The sequence below is a fragment of the Theropithecus gelada genome, chromosome 10 (assembly GCF_003255815.1).
Source record: "Theropithecus gelada isolate Dixy chromosome 10, Tgel_1.0, whole genome shotgun sequence".
In the NCBI taxonomy this organism is placed as follows: domain Eukaryota; kingdom Metazoa; phylum Chordata; class Mammalia; order Primates; family Cercopithecidae; genus Theropithecus; species Theropithecus gelada.
Genome location: NC_037678.1, coordinates 11,524,988 through 11,544,842, shown reverse-complemented (window position 1 = coordinate 11,544,842; position 19,855 = coordinate 11,524,988). Strand labels below are relative to the sequence as shown.

Sequence of the window (19,855 nt, the reverse complement as noted above, 5' to 3'; positions counted from 1 at the left end):
GCTTCAATGGCAAGATCCCCTGGACTCCTGTGCTGGCCCCTCCTCCCACTGCCCCAACCCTGCCCTCTCCTCCTGCTCCCCCTCTCAGAGCATCCCCTGCCCCTGCTCCTCTCCCAGGTGTATTTCCAGCCTCAGTACCACGCAGAAATGTGCTTCCTCTCTCGGTTCTGTGGCAACCAGCTGCCTGCTTACAAGCGCTTCCAGATCACCTGGTTTGTATCCTGGAACCCCTGCCCGGACTGTGTGGCGAAGGTGATTGAATTCCTGGCTGAGCACCCTAATGTCACCCTGACCATCTCTGCCGCCCGCCTCTACTACTACTGGGGTAGAGATTGGCGGAGGGCGCTCCGCAGGCTGCATCAGGCAGGGGCTCGCGTGAAGATCATGGACTATGAAGGTGAGAGGAGGAGGGGTCAGGGGAGCGTGAGTGGGAGGAACAGCATGAGAGATGGATGGATCTGCAATGCCATGGCTGGGGGCATCCCAGGGCAGCCTGCAGGGGCAGGGCCGGCACTGACCACAACTGACAGCCAGGAGACAAAGCCTGGGAGGGCAGGACCAGGGTCAGGGGAGAGCCTGACTGCTTCCCTCCTCTTCATCTCAGAATTTGCATACTGCTGGGAAAACTTTGTGTACAATGAAGGTCAGTCATTCATGCCTTGGGACAAATTCGATGACAATTATGCATTCCTGCACTGCAAGCTAAAGGAGATTCTCAGGTGAGGGTCTCCCTCTGGTCTCATGGTCTCTCTCCTCTCACCTCCTGCTGATCCTCCTGAGGCCTCCCCTGGCCAGGCCCTCCTGCCCTCCCTTCTGCCCCCTGCCTGCCCTCATAGTTACACCCCCTCGCCCCAACTGTTGGTGCTCCCTTCACCTCCCTGCCTCCTCCCTGCTTTCCTGGGCCCCTCCTGTGAGTGAGAGGCCCCTTTGGCCTCCAGAGCGACCTCCATCCACCCCCGAGGCCGCCCTCCCCACAGCCTGGGATCCCCAACCTGGCTCCTTCCATCTCCTTGGCATAACCAAAGTTGTCATAACACTGGACGTAAGTGGGTATGAATATTCACAAGCTTGACAGCTGGAAGCTTTGAGCAACATCCTTCAAGGCTGACCTGAGCCCTTGAGAAGGAGCCACCACCGTGGAAACAGAGCTTCAGGCTTCGGCTGCCGTAGAAGATGGCCCGGGCGGGTGCCCACAGGGCCGGCATTTATTTTCTTACAGATCTGGAGGCTGCAAGTCCAGGGTGGAGGGGTGGGCAGGGCTGTGTCCTCTGCGGCCGCTCCTCCTGTCCCTGTCCTCTCTGGCCGTTCCTCTGTGCACCTGCAACCCTAGGGTCTATCTGCCTCTAAATGTCCTCCTTGTTTATGGTCCCCAGTCAGACAGGATTAGGGCCCACCCTAAGGACCATGAGTTAATTTAACCACCACTTTAGTGGACCTGTCTCCAAATACAGTTATCCTGTGAGGAGGTAGGATGAGGACTTCAACATATCAATGTTGGGAAGATACAATTTAGCCCATGACAATGACCCAGGGGGGCTTTGGGTCAAGCTTGGGTGGTGTGTGCAAGGATCCCCGTTCTGTGTGTCTGTCTCCCAGGAGTCCTGCGCTGACCCTCACAGCACCTCCCTCCAGACTTTGCTGCACCCTGGGCCGCACCCCATGGCTTCCCCACCCAACAGCACCCAGCCTGGCCCCCTGCTCACACCTGTTACTTCTCAAATCCCCCCCACAGGGATAGAGATGCAGAAAGAGCCAAACACTCAGTGATCAAGGTCCCATTTGTGTAAGGTTTTTTTTTTTTTTTTTTTTTTGAGACAACCTCTCCCTCAGTCGCCCAGGCTGGAGTGCTGTGGTGCGATCTCGGCTCACTGCAACCTCTGCCTCCCAGGTTCTAGCAATTCTCCTGTCTCAGCCGCCCAAGTATCTGGGATTATAGGTGCATGCCACCATGCCGGCTACTTTTTGTATTTTTAGTAGAGACGGGGTTTTGCAATCTTGGCCAGGGTGTTGAGTGAGATTTTACAAAAGCGTAGGCTTGGATAACGGGAGATTTGAGATAACAGGAACCTCCCAGGAAGCACAATAGAAAAGGGCAACCAGGGACCAGAGAGGCCATAGAAAGGGAGCTCAGGCCCTTGAGAGAGACGGGAACTGAGCACCTGGGTCTTGGACCAGAGGAGAAAACTGCAAGACAGGGTGGCCGGGGACACCAGCATCCACCCTTCCATGACATAGGGACAAGAGCTCAGCCTGCCAGGGAACAACTGGGCAGGAGATGTGGAAGGAAGGAGCTCAGTGTGGGAGCACGCGTGGCATCGTGGGGGGACATCTGAGGGCCATCCGCACCTGCTATTCCTCCCTCCAATGGTGGCCTTTGAGTGTGAGGGCATGGGGGGAGGCAGACACCTGCCCCTCACTCTCCCTCCCTACCACATAGCTGCTGGGTGGGGGGCGTCCCTGGGATGATTCCTGAGGGCAGGATCCAGGGGTCCCTCTGGAGGTCCTCCCGTCCAGGTGAGAAAGCAGCATGGAGTGAGGCCTGCACTCAGATGGGCCTGGGAGGTCACTCACAGCGCAGGTGCCTCCTGGAACAAGGGCCCTGGAAGATAGAAATAGAAGCCAAGCCCAGGACTAACATCAGGGCCAGGACAAGCCTGCCAAGGAGGCTGCATATGAAGCCCCAGATCAGGGACCACTGTGCGCTCTGCCCACAGGGCCTCTGCTGCCTCATCTTGTCTGGTGGCCCTGCTGGACCTCAGCCCTGGCCTCCCCCTGCCCCAGCCCTAGCCCTGGGCTCTCTACTCTCTGCTTCCTCTGCTGCTCCCACTCCCAGTCAGGCTCTTTGCCCTGCTATGTTGTCGCCCCACTGCTGCTTCTGAATGGGCCGCCTCCCCCACCTGCCCCAGCCCAGGCCCCCTGCTGAGACTCTCCCGGAAAGTCAAAGTCACCGCTGGGTTGGTGCTCCCCACCCTGGGAGGGTGCTCCCTCTGTGTGCTTCCCACCATTCCTGAGCTCTGGAACTGGGAGAATTAAACCAAAGGATGATTGGGGCAATCAGGCATTTTGTTCTCAGTGCTTTGATGGAATTTCTGTAAGATTTACTTTGTTTCAACACAAAGTCTTAGGAGAGGGTGTGGGGGAGGGAATGGTCTCTATACCAGAAAATAAGTCATTTCTTCCAAAGATGCCTCCAGTGTGAGCAGAGGAGGATGCACATGACCCCAGACACAGGCTCCTCCTCCGTGAGCACCATTCGCCTTTTAGAATGACCCCTGTAAGATGGAATGTAGGAAAAAATATGATGATCAGGAGTAATGCTCTTATTTTAAAGTTTAGTAAGAAGAGAGCCTAGTTCCCGACAGCTCCCCGCTGCAGGCCGGTGATGCAGAGGCCGGACAGGGCTGGCATGGAAAGGGGCCCCAGCTCGATCTGCTGCCCCAGCTCTGTGGCTTGGGCAGATTACCTGGCCTCTGTACGCCTCTGGCACCTCCTCTGTAAAATAGGGATGGTCCCTGCAGTCCTCAGGCACATGCCATGAGCTCATATGCAGCACTTGGGATAGTGGCCTCAGCCGGCCGGGCACAGTGACTCATGCCTCTCATCCCAGCACTTTGGGAGACTGAAGCAGGCAGATCACGAAATCAGGAGTTCAAGACCAGCCTGGCCAACATGGTGAAACCTAATCTCTACTAAAAATACAAAAATTAGGGCAGGGCACAGTGGCTCACGCTTGTAATCAGCACTTTGGGAGGCCGAGGCGGGCGGATCACAAGGTCAGGAGTTCAAGACCATCCTGGCTAACATGGTAAAACCCCATCTCTACTAAAAATACAAAAAATTAGACAGGTGTGGTGGTGGGCGCCTATATTCCCAGCTACTTGGGAGGCTGAGGCAGGAGAATCGTTTGAAACCAGGAGGCGGAGAGTGCAGTGAGCCGAGATTGCGCCACTGCACTCCAGCCTGGGTGAAAGAGTGAGACCCTATGTAAAAAAAAAAAAAAAGAATAAATTTGGTGTGATCCCAATATAAAAATCATCATCATCATCATCAGAAGGTAAAATGTGGGGAAGGCATTGAGCTGAAATGTTCAAGCAACTATTTCAGGGTGAAGAGTTTTATTGTCTGTTGCATTTTCCTAATGGGTTGGGAGATGTGTGGCAGAAAAACTGGGAGGTTGAGGGTGTCCCATTGGTAGCCCCAGAGCTGGGGTTCCAGCTGGGAGAGGACACCAAGGCCCTGCTGCCCCTGCCAGTATCGCCTCCTCTTTCTCTCTCCCAATCTTCCTGCCTGGGAAAGCAGCAGACATTCTCAGGGCTGCGGAGGGATGGGGGAGGCCCAGAGCCCAGGGCCGTCCAGGGAGTGGTGTTCAGTGGGCATCAGCCCCCAGGACTCCGAGGAGGGGGGTCTCTGCATTGGGGTTTCTCTCTTGTGCCCTCAGAAACCCGATGGAGGCAATGTATCCAGGCACATTCTACTTCCACTTTAAAAACCTACGGAAAGCCTATGGTCGGAACGAAACCTGGCTGTGCTTCACCGTGGAAATTATAAAGCAGCGCTCAACTGTCTCCTGGCAGACGGGCGTCTTCCGAAACCAGGTAGCGCCAAAGTCCTAGTTACACCCCAAATAGGAGCTAAGCAGCTGGGAATGCAGAAAACACAATAAGTGATGTGCCTGGCGTTGGCTCTCCTGTGTATATTTTCCTCTTACATGTCTTTCTTTTTTTCTTTTTCTTGAGACAGAGTCTCTCTCAGGCAGCCTCCGCCTCTTGGGTTCGAGCGATTCTCCTGCCTCAGCCTCCTGAGTAGATGGGATTACAGGCGCCCGCCACCACACCCGGCTAATTTTTATTCTACTTTTAGTAGAGACACGGTTTCACCATGGTGGCCAGGCTGGTTTCGAACTCCTGACCTCACGTGAACCGCCCCCCTTGGCCTTCCAGAGTGCTAGGATTACAGGCATAAGCCACCGTGCCCAACCTCCTCCCACATTTTTTAAGTCCATGGCCCAGATCTTCCTCCCTGACTCTCCTGGGATCGGATGGTGGAGGGGGTTTGTCTCTTCCCAAAAGGCCTTGCTTAGAGCCCAGCACCCTCACTCTTGACTTTCTTTCCCAAAATCTTGTCCACACAGGCCACTGACCTCTCACCCACCCTGTCGTGTCCCACCCATCCCTGCCGTCCCCTCCGCCCTGGCAGGAGACTTTTCAGAGTGTGTTTGCGGTGGGAGTTGTCTATGTGCTGGGCAGGCCTGGCCTACAGCAGTGTGTGCTGGCCTCAGAAACACCCAGGACTGAGGAGTGAAGCACAAGTGTTTCCAGTCCCCACATGCTAAAAAGGCGGCAAGAACTGGTGGAAAACATTTTAATGTCTGCATTAGCTCCATTATCTCACATATGATTTCAACATATACTTAATATAAAATGCCTCATGAGGGAGTTAAAGTTTGTCTATTCCCACAATGAGATTTTGAAATGAGCTGTGTATTGTTCACGGACCAACGTTTCTAATCAGAGCCCCATTTCAAGTGCTCAGTAGCCCCTTTGGCCAACCTTCAACTCCATGAGCAATGCTGGTCCAATGACCTGCGTAGCAGAAGGCAGACAGGGAACAAGGACGACCCCCATAGGGCCAGGCCGCAGCAGGGGCTGAGGATGCCTGGTTAATGGATGCCTGGGGAACAGGATGCCAGAAATCACACATGACCTGTGACGAGACAGGGAAAGACTCAGTAAAATAAAGAAGGAAGGGGCCGAGCCCAGTGGCTCACGCCTGTAATCCCAGCACTTTGGGAGGCCGAGGCCGGCGGATCATGAGGTCAGGACTTTGAGACCAGCCTGGCTAACATGGTGAAACCCCATCTCTACTAATACTATAAAAATTAGCCAGGCGTGGTGGCGGGCGCCTGTAGTCCCAGCTACTCGGGAGGCTGAGGCAGGAGAACTGCTTGAACCCGGAAAGTGGAGGTTGCAGTGAACTGAGATTGCGCCACTGCACTCCAGCCTGAGCGACGGACTGAGAGTCTGTCTCAAAAAAAAAAAAAAAAAAACCCAGGAGGTAGAAGTTGCAATGAGCTGAAATCACGCCACTGCTCTCCTGCCTGCATGACAGAGCAAGGCTCCATCTCGTAAAAAATAAAAACAAAAAAATAAAAAGGAAGGAGAAGAATGGAATAAGGGAAACTCAATGAATAAAACGCCCTGGGGCCTACTATGTACCCAGAAAAATGAAAAGTAAAGAAATAAAATAAGGTCGTGCGTGTGGTTTATGCTCATAGTCCTAGAAATTTGGTAGGCTGAGGCAGGAGGATCGCTTGAGCCCAAGAGTTCAAGAACAGCCAAGGCAACATGGCGAAACTATGTCTCCACAAACGTTACAAAAAAAAATTTAGACAGGCGTGGCAGCACACACCTGCAACCTCAGCTAATCGGGAGGCTGAGGTGGGAAGATTCCTTGTGCTTGGGAGGTCGAGGCTGCAGTCAGCCCAGATGGCACCACTGCACCCCAGCCTGGGCAACAGAGAGAGACCATGTCCCAAAAATAAATAAATAAGGAAACGCCCTGGGGCTCCAGGCCCGCCCTCTGCTCCCATCGCCCCACCCCTGCACTCCTCCCTCTCCTGGTCTGAGCTCCCCCTGCTCTCCTCCTCCTCCTTCCCCAGGTTGATCCTGAGACCCATTGTCATGCAGAAAGGTGCTTCCTCTCTTGGTTCCGCGACAACCCACTGTCTCCTAAGAAAAACTACCAGGTCACCTGGTACACATCTTGGAGCCCTTGTCCAGAGTGTGCAGGGGAGGTGGCGGAGTTCCTGGCCAGGTACAGCAACGTGCAGCTCACCATCTATACCGCCCGCCTCTACTACTTCTGGGATACAGATTACCAGGAGGGGCTCCGCAGCCTAAGTGAGGAAGGGGCCTCCGTGGAGATCATGGGCTACGAAGGTGAGATGTGGGGGACTGAGGGGAGCGGGTTCGGGAGGGACAGCATGAGGGGCAGGTGGGGCTGCAATGCCGTGGGGCGGGGCAATGTCCCCGGGAAGCCTGCAGGGATGGGGCCAGCGTCCACTGTAACTGGCAGCCAGGAGACCTGGCCTGGGAGGGGAGGGACCAGGGCCTGGAGAGAGGCCTGCTGGGTCCTCACTGCTTTCTCCTCGTTTTTTCTCAGATTTTAAATATTGTTGGGAAAACTTTGTGTACAATGGTGATGAGCCGTTCAAGCCTTGGAAGGGACTAAAATACAACTTTCTATTCCTGGACAGCAAGCTGCAGGAGATTCTCGAGTGAGGGGTCTCCCCAGGCCTCATGGTCTGTCTTCTCTAGCCTCCTGCTCATGCTGCGCGGGCCTCCCCTCCACCCTGGACCAGCTCTGCTTTTGCCTGGTCATCCTGAGCCCCTCCTGTCCTCAGGGCCATTCCACTGTGCTCCCCTGCCTCATCACCTCCTCCCCGCTCTCCTAGGCTCTTCCTTCAGAGGCCCCTTTCTGCCTCCATGGCTACCCATCCACCCACCAAGACCCCGTTCCCTGAGCCTGTGTGCCCCTAACCTGCCTTTTCCCATCTCCCCAGCATAACCAACCTTTTTTTTTTTTCTTTGAGACGGAGTGTCGCTCTGTCGCCCAGACTGGAGTACAATGGCTTGATGTTGGCTCACTGCAAACTCCGCCTACCAGGTTCAAGTGATTCTCCTGCCTCAGCCTCCCGAATTGCTGGGAGTACAGATGCCTGCCACCACGCCCAGCTAATTTTTTTTTTTTTTTTTTGTATTTTTAGTAGTAACTGGGTTTCACCATGTTGGCCAGGCTGGTCTTGAACTCCTGACCTCGGGTGATCTGCTCATCTCAGCCTCCCAAAGTGCTGGGATTACAGGCATAAGCAACCCTGCCCAGCCACATAAACAAATCTTATTAAACTCAACCTAGGCTGGCTGTAGTGACTCACGCCTGTAATCCCCCCAGCAATTTGGGAGGCAGAGGTGGGAGAATCCCTTGAGCGCAGGAGTTCAAGACCAGCCTGGGCCACAGGACAAAGCCCCATCTCTACAAAAAATAAATAAGTAAATAAATAAAAAGCCAGGTGTGGTTGCATGCACCTGTAGTTTAAGCGACTTGGGAGGCTGAAGTGGGAAGATTGCTTGAGCTGGGGAGGTGGAGGCTGCAGTGAACTGAGATCGCGCCACTGAACTCTGGTCTGCATGACAGATTGAGACCCTGCCTGAAAATAAATTCATAAATAAACTCAACCTAAATGGGCGTGAATATATGTAAATTGAATACCAGAAGTTTTGAGAAACATCCTTTGTAAATTTCATCCTACGAATTGGGTCATTCATGTCCTACCCAGCTAAAACAGAGGCCAGGAGCCAGGGAGGAAAAGCAATCAGGCCACACACCCTTGCTCCCGAAATGGACTTTTCTGCAAGCCTGACTCCTGAAACTGTGCGTTGTACCCTGAAACCAGCTTTATCCATAGCTTCTGCGATAAATGGCTGTAAGTCGTGGACTCCTTGCTCCAAAAGCAGCGACTCAGCAATGGAACCTCCCAGCTCCCAACCCTTCCTAGTGCCCACGGGCTTTCCCAAAGGGCAAGAGAACATTTCTCCTTTTCTTTTTTGAAATGGAGTCTCGCCTTGTTGCCCAGGCTGAAGGGCAATGGACCAGTCTTGGCTCACTGCAACCTCCTCCTCCCTTGTTCAAGTGATTCTCCTGTTTCAACCTCCCGAGTAGCTGGGATTACAGGCGTGCACCACCATGCCAGGCTAATTTTTGTATTTTTCATAAAAACGGGTTTCATCTTGTTGCGCAGGCTGGTCTTATTTTTATTTTATTTTTTGAAACAGAGTCTTGCTCTGTTGTCCAGGCTGGGGTGCAGTGGTGCGATCTCAGCTCGCTATAACCTCTGTCACCAGGTTCAAGCTATTCTCCTGCCTCAGCCTCCCAAGTAGCTGGGATTACATGCACGTGCCACCATGCCTGGCTAATTTTTGTGTTTTTAGTAGAGATGTGGTTTCAGCATCTTGGCCAGGCTGGTCTTGAACTCCTGACCTCGTGATCCAGCCGTCTCGGACACCCAAAGTGCTGGGATTACAGGCATGAGCCACCAGGCCCAGCTTAGGCTGGTCTTAAACTCCTGGCCTCAGGTGATCTGCCCGCCTTGGCCTCCCAAATTGCTGGGATTGCTGGTGTGAGTCACAGCGCTTAGCCCATTTCTCCTTTTTATAAAACCTGTTGCCATCTCTGTTCTCCCGACAAGGTTGAACACCACCCGGACTGCGTGTATGTCCCAAATTACAATTCTTTCTTTGCAAATGAAATGTGAGATTTAGAGACTCTTCTCCACACTTTAAATTTGACTTGACATTTTCAAGGCAGATGTAAGTTATTAGAGAATGAGACTCTATAAAAATGACCCCTTCATGCTGTGGCCTCCATAGAAGATGCCCAGGCCAGGTGTCCACACAGCAGGCATTTATTTTCTCGCAGATCTGGAGGCTGCAGGTCCAAGTTCGAGGGATGGGTGGGGTTGTTTGCTTGGAGGCCGCTCCTCCTGGCTGGCAGGGAGTCTCTTCCAGCCGTGTCCTCTGTGGCCTTTCTTCTGTGCACCTGCACCTCTGGGATCTCTGCTTCCAAATATCAACTTTTTTTTTCTTGCGACAGAATTTTGTCTCAAGACAAAATTCTTTTATGTCTTTTTTTGAGACAGAATTTTGCTCTTGTTGTCCAGACTGGAGTACAATGGCACAATCTCAGCTCACTGCAACCTCTGCCTTCCGAGTTCAAGTGATTCTCCTGCCTCAGTCTCCTGAGTAGCCGGGACTACAGGCATGCGCCACCACGCCCAGCTAATTTTGTAGTTTTAGTAGAGATGGAGATTCTCCATGTTGTTTAGGCTGGTCTTGAACTCGTGAGCTCAGTTCAAGATCCACCCTCCTCAGCCTCCCAAAGTGCTGGGATTACAGATATGAGCCACCATACACAACCTCTTGTTTTTTTTTGAGATGGAGTTTCACTCTGTTGCCCAGGCTGGAGTGCAATGGCAGGATCACTGCTCCCTGCAACGTCTGCCTCCTAGGTTCAAGCAATTCTCCTGCCTCAGCCTCCTGAGTAGCTGGGATTACAGATGCCCAGAACCACTCTCTGCTAATGTTTCTATTTTAGAGTAGAGATGAGGTTTCACTGAGGAAGGAGACCACCTCTCTCATTGTCTCCTGTTTCAGAAGGAAGCAAAAAGTTAGAAAGAAGCAGAAGTAAGATCAATGGCCAGATTGTTTGGCACTGCTACCTGGGCCTGGTAGTTAAAGATTAACTCCTGACCTGACCATATGAGGAAGCGTTGTGAAACTCTCTGTTCTGTTCTGCTAGCCCCCACTGCTGATGCATGTAGCCCCCAGTCACATAGCCCACACTTGCGCAATCTATCACAACCTTTTCATGTGGACCCCTTAGAATTGTAAGCCATTAAAAGGGCCAGAGACTTCTTCAGGGAGCTTGGATCTTAAGATGCAAGTCTGTCGATGCTCCCAGCTGATTAAAGCCTCTTCCTTCCTAAAACCGGTGTCTGAGAGGTTTTGTCTGCATCCATTCCTGCTACAGCACCATGTACACTTGAGGCCAGGCTGGTCTCAAATTCCTGACTGCCCACATTGGCCTCCCAAAGTGCTGGGATTAAAGGCATGAGCCATGACACCTGGTCAACCTCCTTTATGGACCCCAGACAAGTTAATTTGTGCCCACACTAGAGGTCTCATTTAAATTAATCATCTCAGCCGGGCCTGGTGGCTCACGCCTGTAATCCTAGCACTTTGGGAGGCTGAGGTGTGCAGATCACTTGAGGTCAGTGTCACGCACGTTCATGTGAAGAGACCACCAACAGGTTTTGTGTGAGCTACAAGGCTGTTTATTTCACCCAGGTGCAGGTGGGCTGAGTCCGAAAAAGGAGTCAGCAAAGGGTGGTGGGATTATCATTAGTTCTTATAGGTTTGGGCTAGGTGTACAAAGTACATTCTTAAGGGTGGGGGAGAATATTACAAAGTACATTCTTAAGGGCAGGGGAGACTATATTGTATCGGTTAGGGTGGGGCAGGAACAAATCACAATGGTGGAATGTCATCAGTTAAAGCTATTTTCATTTCTTTTGTGGGTCTTCAGTTGCTTCAGGCCATCTGGATGTAAACGTGCAGGTCACAGGAAATGGCTGAGCTTGGGCTCAGAGGCCTGACATTCCTGTCTACTTATATTAATAAGAAAAACAAAACAAAATAGTGCTGCAGTGTTGGGGTGGTGAAAGTTTTTGGGGGTGGTATGGAGAGATAATAGGTGATGTTTCTCAGGGCTGCTTTGAGTAGGATTAGGGCAGTGTGGGAACCTATGGTGGGAGAGATTAAGCTGAAGAAATATTTTGGGGTAAGGGGTGATATTGTGGGGTTGTTAGACAGAGCATTTGTTGTATAGAATTATTGGTGATGGTCTGGATGTGGTTTTGTATGAATTAAGAAACTAAATGGAAGACACAAAGTCCAAATAAAATAAGGAGAAAAATAGTGTTGTTTTTTTTTTGAGATGGAGTCTCACTCTGTTGCCCAGGCTGGAGTGCAGTGGCACAATCTTGGCTTACTGCAATCTCCGTCTCCCTGGTCCAGGTGATTCTCCTGCCTCAGCCTCCCGAGTAGCTGGGACTACAGGTGCCCGCCACCACGCCTGGCTAATTTTTTTGTATTTTTAGTAGAGACGGGGCATCTGCAGCACTGTAATATGTTCGTAATGGTCCCAACGCCCGTGCTGGAAGGTTGTGGGTTTATGGGAATGAGGGCAAGGAACACCTGGCCTGCCCAGGGCAGAAAACAGCTTAAAGGCATTCTTAAGCCACAAACAATGGCATGAGTGATCTGTGCCTTAAGGGCATGTTCCTGCTGCAGTTAACTAGCCCAACCTATTTCTTTAATTCGGGCCATCCCTTCATTTCCCATAAGGGATACTTTTAGTTAATTTAATATCTATAGAAACAATGCTAATGACTGGTTTGCTGTTAATAAATATGTGAGCAAATATCTGTTCAGGGCTCTCAGCTCTGAAGGCTGTGCGATCCCTGATTTCCCACTTCACACCTCTATATTTCTGTGTGTGTGTCTTTAATTCCTCTAGTGCTGCTGGGTTAGGGTCTCCCTGACTGAGCTGGTCTCGGCACCAAAGTGCTGGGATTAAAGGCATGAGCCACCGCACCTGGCCAGAAAAATAGATATTAAAGTACTAGGAATTGGGACTACATCCAATTACACAGTGTCCAAGGGGGTTCAATGTAATTATTTGCTCGGTTGGTGAGTTTTGGGGCTCTATCTTTGAGTTTTTTTATGTTGTCATATACCCGGCTGGATTGATTCAGGTAAAAACAACACTCTTCATTTAAAAATATACAGTCTTCTTTTGTTAGCGGTGAGTAAGTCGATGCCTCGGTGATTTTGGAGGAAAGAGAAATGCAAAGCCAGCAATTGTTCGTTAAAGAAGGATTAGCAACGGCTAGGAGAGAGTGAGATTGATGGTGTGGTGGAGATAGCGGAGGAGAGGTAGAGGGCAGCATAAGAATGGGTACCAGAATAAGAGTGAGTATAAAAGTAAAGAATAGGACTTCATCAGGGTGAAAGTATTGGAGGATACCTTCCCCCTGAAGATCTTCTATCCACTTCAAGAGAGACTTAAGGGTGGTGATTTGAGGTAAAACCAGGAGCCACTAAATACCAAGAGCCTGAGAAACCACTTGGGTGATTTGACTAATAAAGGCTGATCCGTTACCAGACTGTATAGAGGTGGGAAGGCCAAACCGAGGAATTCTGTCTAACAGAAGGAAAGAAATGATCATGGTGGCCTTCTCAGACCCTGCGGGAAAGGCCTCTACCCATTCAGTGAAAGTGTCTACCCAGACCAAGAGGTATTTTAGTTTTCTGACTTGGGGCATGTGAGTAAAGTCAATTTACCAGTCCTGGGCAGGGGCAAATCCTGGAGCTTGATGTGTAGGGAAGGGAGGGGGCCTGAACAATCCCTGAGGAGTAATGGAATAGCAGACGGAACACAGAAGTGATTTCCTTGAGGATAGATTTCCATGATGGAAAGGAAATGAGAGGTTCTAAGAGGCGGGGTAGCGACTTGTAACCTACATGGAAGAGGTTATGAAATGATGATAGAATAGAATGGGCCTGTGAGGCTGGAAGGAGATATTTTCCTTGGTCCAAGAACCATTTGCCTTGTGTGGGAAGAGATTGATAGGTGGAAGTTCCAGTGGACAAGTAGGTGGGAGTGACTGATGAGAAGGAGAAAAACTGGCCATGAGGGACAGAAGTTGGAACTCTAGCTACTTCTTTAGCGTTGCCCTGAGCAATGGGATCTGATGCCTTTTGATGGCCCTTGCAGTGAATGACTCCAGCTTCCTTTGGAAGTAAAGTGGCTTTAAGAAGAGTTTTTATTAAGGAGGCATTGATGATGGAGGACCCTTGCGTAGTGAGGAAACCTCTTTCTGCCCATATAACAGCATGGAGGTGCAGGATATGGAAGGCATATTTAGAGTCAGTATAAATATTGATGTGTAGTCCCTTTGCAAGAGTAAGAGCCTGAGTTAAGGCAATGCGTTTGGCTTGCTGAGAGGTAGTGGAGCAGGACAGAGTGGTAGCCTCAAGGATAGATATGGAAGATACTGTAGCATAGCCTGCCTTTGCTAGTGAGTGGTGATTAGGCCTGGTGGAACTGCCATCAATAAACCAAGTGTGATCAGGGTGAGGAATGGGAAAGAAGGAAATATGGGGAAATGGAGTGAATGCCAGGTGTATCAGAGAGATACAGTCATGGGTGTTAAGTGTGGTATCGGGAATAATGTGGGAGGCCAGATCGAAGTCTGGGCCAGGAACAATGGTAATTTTCAGAGACTCAACAAAGAGTGAGTATAGCTGAAGGAGCTGAGGAGCAGAAAGTATATGCATCAGGCGTGAGGAAGAAAATAGATTTTGTAAGTTATGAGAACTGTAGAGAATGAGTTGAGCATAGTTTGTGATTTTGAGGGCCTCTAAAAGTGTTAAGGCAGCAGCAGCCACTGCACAGAGACATGATGGCCAGCCTAAAACAGTAAGGTCAAGTTGTTTGGACAAAAAGTCTACAGGGCATGGTAGCTTTGCATAAGAATCCTAGTCCTTGTGTAAGAATTCCGACTGCACAGCCCTTCACTTCAGGCTATGTGTAATGGAAATGGTTGGGATGAGTCAGGGAGAGCTAGTGTGGGAGCAATCTCTAAAGCTGTCTTCAAGGAACAGAAAGAGGAGTGGGGAAAGGATTTAGGATCTATGGGGTCAGCTAGGTTTCTCTTTATGAATTTATATAATGGTTTTGTTAGGATGGCAAAACCAGGTATCCAAAGGTGAAAGTATCCGACCATGCCTAGGAAGGAAAGAAGTTGTTGTTTTGTAGAAGGAGCTGGGGTTTGAGAGATTAGCCAGACACGACCGGCAGGGAGAACACACATGTTTTCATGAAGAATTATGCTGAGGTAGGTAAAGGATGGGGAAGAAATTTGAGCTTTGGAGGAGGATACCTGATATCCTCTGGAGAATAAATGTCGAAGGAGCAGGAAGGTATCTTGTTGAGAAAACTCAAAGGAGGGACTACAAAGTAAAAGATCACCAATGTATTGAATAAGGTGGGAAGCAGAGGGGTGGAAAGAAAGTAAATCATGAGGAAGGGCCTGGCTGAAGTAATGAGGGCTGTCCCTGAAGCCTTGTGGCAGCACAGCCCAGGTAAGCTGCTGGGACTGATGGGTGTCAGGGTCAGTCCAGGTAAAAGCAAAGAGGGGCTGGGATGAAGCTTGCAAAGGAATAGTAAAGAAAACGTGTTTGAGATCCAGGACCAAATAATGGGTTGTGGAGGGAGGTATTGAGGAGAGGAGAGTATATGAGTTTGGCACCATGGGGTGGATAGGCAAGACAATTTAGTTGATAAGGCACAGATCCTGAACTAGCCTATAAGGCTTGTCCAGTTTTTGGACAGGTAAAATGGGAGAATTGTAAGGAGAGTTTTTAGGCTTTAAAAGGCCATGCTGTAATAGTTGAGTGATAACAGGCTTTAATCCTTTTTAAAGCCTGCTGTGGGATGGGATATTGACATTGAGTGGGGTAAGGGTGATTAGGTTTTAATGGGAAGGTAAGGAGTGCATGATCGGTTGCCAAAGAGGGAGGAGAGGTGTCCCATACTTGTGGATTAAGGTAGGAAGACACAAGGGGAGGATGCGAAGGAGGCTTTGAACTGGGGAAAAGGGTGGCAATGAGGTGTGGCTGGAGCCCAGGAGTAGTCAGGGAAGCATATAATTTGGTTAAAGTGTCTTGACCTAATAAGGGAGCTGGGCAGGTGGGGATAACTAAAAAAGACCCCATAAAAGAATGTTGTCCAAGTTGGTGCCAGAGTTGGGGAGTTTTAAGAGGTTTAAAAGCCTGGCCATCAATACCCACAACAGTTATGGAGGTAAGGGAAACAGGCCTTTGAAAAGAAGGTAATGCCAGGCGCGGTGGCTCAAGCCTGTAATCCCAGCACTTTGGGAGGCCAAGGCGGGTGGATCACAAGGTCAGGAGATCGAGACTATCCTGGCTAACATGGTGAAACCCCGTCTCTACTAAAAATACAAAAACCTAGCTGGGCGCGGTAGCGGGCGCCTGTAGTCCCAGCTACTCGGGAGGCTGAGGCGGGAGATTGGCGTGAACCCGGGGGGCGGAGCTTGCAGTGAGCCGAGCTCGCGCCACTGCACTCCAGCCTGGGAGGCACAGTGAGACTCCGTCTCAAAAAAAAAAAAAAAAAAAAAAAAAAAAAAAAAAAGAAAAGAAGGTAATGTGGAGTAGGTAGCCTCCATATTGATTAAGAACAGACTTTCCCTCCACTGTAAGAGTTACCCAAAGCATCCATGATGGTCCAGGAGGCTTCCGAGGCAATCAGACAGCATCAGTGTTCAGCTGCTAAGCCGAGAAGAACTGGGAAGGAGTCAGTCAGAGAACCTTGGGCCAGAGTTCCAGGGGCTCTGGGACTGTCTGCCGGGTGAGTTGGACAGTCCGATTTCCAGTGGGGTCCTGCACAGGTGGGGCATGGCTTAGGAGGAATCCTGGGCTTTGGGCATTCCTTGCCCCAGTGGCCAGATTTCTCTCACTTGAAGCAAGATCCTGGGGAAGGCGGTGCTGGAGGAACGCCTGGCCCCTGTGGTTTAGGTGTTCTGAAGTCCTTGTGTGCTAGAGATGTGACTGGGGTTTCTCTCACAGCAGAGGCAAGTAACTGCAACTCTTCTCCATTATTGCACACCTCAGAGATGAGGTTAATTAAGTCCTGTTCTGGGATTGAGGGCCAGAATCCAATTTTTGGAGCTTTTTCTAATGTCAGGAATGGGTTGGGTAACAAAATGCGTATTGAGAATACAACAGCCTTCAGGCCCCTCTGGATCTAGGGCGGTAAAGCATCTAAGGGTTATCACCAAATGGGCTATGGACTGGGCTGGGTTTTCATATTTGATGAAAAAGCGCCTAAATGCTAACCGATTTGGGAGAGGTTGGGTAAAGAAAATGGAGCATTAACCTTGGCTATGCCTTCAGCTCCAACCACTTCTCTAAGAGGAAACTGTTAGACAGGTGGGGAAGGGCTAGTCGTGGAACGAAACTGTAGGCCAGACCAGGTGTGAGGAGGGGAGGTGATAGAAGGATTATAGGGTGGGGGAGCAGAGACTGAGGAAGAGTTGGGACCTGGCTCAGCCTGGCAAGGAGCAGACTGAGGAGAAGGGAAGAGGTCAGGTGAGTCCATGCAAAAGGAGGATTCGAATGACTTAGAGCTTGGGGTGGAGACTGAAGGAACAGACAGGAGAGAAAGAAGATTTGGGATGAGTCTCATCAGAAGCAGAGATTAGGAAGGGACTGATGTGTAAAAGAATGCCTGGACGTCAGACACCTCAGACCTTTTGCCCATTTTAGGACAAGAATGTTCTAGATATTGTAGGAAGGAGAAATGGAAAGTGCCATTTTCTGGCTGTTTTGAATCATTGTTGAGTTTGTATTGGGGCCGAGTGGTGCTGCAGAAGAAAATAAGATGCTTAGATTTTATGTCAGGTGTGAGTTGAAGAGGTTTTAAGTTTTTGAGAACACAGGCCAAGGGAGAAGAAGGAGGAATGGAGGGTGTAAGGTTGCCCATAGTGAAGGAGGCAAGCTCAGAGCAAAGAGAGGGTACAAACACAGAGAAGGGGGGCTAGTGAGCAGCCCTGCACTGCAATGTAGGTGAGCAGCCAAAGCAGGCATCCCTGCAATTGACTGGCCACCAAGGGAAGGTGGGTGAATGACCAAGGCAAGTGTCCCCGTGGTGATCAGACACCAATGGAGTGTGGGTGAATAATCAGGCAGGTGTCCCCGCAGTGATTAAACACCAAGGGAAGACTTGTCTTCCTGAGTCCGTGACAGGCGCCAGAGTTTTGGGTCCATGGATAAAATGTGTCTCCTTGTCTCTACTAGAGAGGAAAAAGAACTGGAATTGGAAGGACAGGGAGATTGAAGGGTAGTGAGAGAGGAAGACTGTAGGGTAGGGAGAAAGGTTGGAGAAGAGTGAAAAGAACGCTTACCCGATTTGAAATTGGTGAGATGTTCCTTGGGCTGGTTGGTCTGAGGACCCAAGGTTGTAGGTGGATCTCCTCATGGAGTGAGGGCGAGGACAGAGGACTGGTCTCCTGAAGGAGTCCTCCTGTCCCGGGTTTCAGCACCAAATGTCATGTGCGTCTGTGTGAAGAGACCACCAACAGGCTTTGTGTGAGCAACAAAGCTGTTTATTTCACCTGGGTGCAGGCGGGCTGAGTCTGAAAAAGGAGTCAGCAAAGGGTGGTGGGATTATCATTAGTTCTTACAGGTTTGGAATAGGCATACAAAGTACATTCTCAAGGGTGGGGGGAATATTACAAAGTACATTCTTAAGGGCAGGGGAGAATATTACAAAGTACCATCTTAAGGGCGGGGGAGGCTATATCGTATCAGTTAGGGTGGGCAGGAACAAATCACAATGGTGGAATGTCATCAGTTAAGGCTATTTTCACTTCTTTTGTAGATCTTCAATTGCTTCAGGCCATCTGGATATATACATGCAGGTCACAGGGGATATGATGGCTTAGCTTGGGCTCTGAGACCTGACAGTCAGGAGTTCGAAACGAGCCTGGTCAACATGGTGAAACCCCGTCTCTACTAAAAATTAAAAAAAAAATTAGCCAGGCGTGGTAGTGGACGCCTGTGATCTCAGCTACTCCAGAGGCTGAGGCAGGAGAATCACTGGAACTTGGGAGGCAGAGGTTGCAGTGAGCCAAGATCATGGCATTGCACTCCTACTGGATGACAGAATGAAACTGCATCTCAAAAAAATAAATAAAAATAAATTAATCATCCGTTGGCTGGGGGCAGTGGCTCACGCCTGTAATCCCAGCACTTTGGGAGGCCAAGGTGGGCGGATCACCTGAGGTCAGGAGTTCAAGACCAGCCTGGCCAACATGGCAAAACCCTATCTCTACTAAAAATACAAAAAGTAGCTGGGTGTGGTGGTGGACACCTGGAATCCCAGCTACTCGGGAGGCTGAGGCTTGAATCACTTGAACCAGGAGGCAGAGGTTGCAGAGAGCTGAGATGGTGCCACTGCGCTCCAGCTTGGATGACAGAGTGAGACTTTGTCTCCAAAAACATTAATTAATGAATTAATTAATCATCTGTTGAAAAGGACCTGTCTCCAAATACAAGCACACACTGAGGTAGAGGGATTAGGGTTTCAATATATTGATTTTTGGGAGAAACAGGGAGACATGGCAACAAGCCATAGTCATTGTGGGCGGGCCTGAGTGGGGAGTGCAGGGGTTCCTGTCCTGTGTGTCTGTCTCCCAGGGGAGTCCTGACCTGACCCTCACAGCCCCTCCACCCAGACCTTCCTGTGTGCTCCACCCACCGCATTCCTCCTGCACCCAACAGCACCCAGCCCTCCCTCCTGCTCATGCCCCTCCCTTCTCAAATTCCTCCCAGCAGTGCAGCTCTGGTCTAGGAAACAGCCCAGGGAATGTGATGGAGATACAGCCAAGAAAACACTCAGTGATCAAGTTGGTGTTTAAGTAAGATTTTCAGTAAAAAGTAGAATTGGGTACTACATGGAGGCTTGAGATGCCCAGAGCTTTTTGAGAAAGCAGAACAGAAAGTAGAAGGGCAACCAGGAACCAGAGGGGCTAGAGAACCAGAAGCTTGGGCCCTCAGAGGAAACAGGGAGTGGGCACCTGGGTCTTGGGCCTGTCAACAAAAAGAGTCAAACTCTGTAAAATATTGAAGAGATGTGTTCTGAGCCAAATACGAGTGACCATGGCCCGTGACACAGCACTCAGGAGGTCCTGAGAACATGTGCCCAAGGTGGTGGTGGTGCAGCTTGGTTTTATATATTTTAGAGAGGCAAGAGCTATCAATCAAATATATTTAAGAAATACAGGAGCTGGGCGCAGTGGCTCATGCCTGTAATCCCAGCACTTTGGGAGGCTGAGGTGGGTGGATCATGAGGTCAGGAGTTCGAGACTAGCCTGGCCAACACAGTGAAACCCTGTCTCTATTTAAAATACAAAAAATTAGCCAGTGTGGTGATGTGCACCTGTAATCCCAGCTACTCAGGAGGCTGAGGGAGGAGAATCATGTGATCCTGGGAGGCGGATGTGGAGGTTGCAGTGAGCCAAGACTGTGCCATTGCATTCCAGCCAGGACGACAGTGCAAGACTCCATCAAGAAAGAAAGAAAGAAAGAAAGAAAGAAAGAAAGAAAGAAAGAAAGAGAGAGAGAGAGAGAGAGAGAGAGAGAGAGAGAGAGAGAGA

General features: G+C 50.3%; 1 protein-coding gene across 4 annotated transcripts in view; it reads left to right on the top strand.

Annotated features, from left to right (window-relative positions):
- Positions 1–19,855, top strand: part of LOC112632746 (DNA dC->dU-editing enzyme APOBEC-3G) — a 50,788-nt gene that overhangs the window by 9,212 nt on the left and 21,721 nt on the right. The window contains exons 3-7 of one of the 4 annotated variants that reach the window (XM_025398712.1): positions 118–397; positions 605–719; positions 4,439–4,595; positions 6,659–6,938; positions 7,162–8,494. The exons of the other annotated variants lie outside the window; for them this stretch is intronic. Of the exons in view, the coding sequence (XP_025254497.1) occupies positions 118–397; positions 605–719; positions 4,439–4,595; positions 6,659–6,938; positions 7,162–7,280 (951 nt within the window). The 3' untranslated portion in view covers positions 7,281–8,494. Of the gene's footprint in view, positions 1–117; positions 398–604; positions 720–4,438; positions 4,596–6,658; positions 6,939–7,161; positions 8,495–19,855 lie in introns of those variants that run through there. 4 annotated transcript variants of the gene reach the window in all.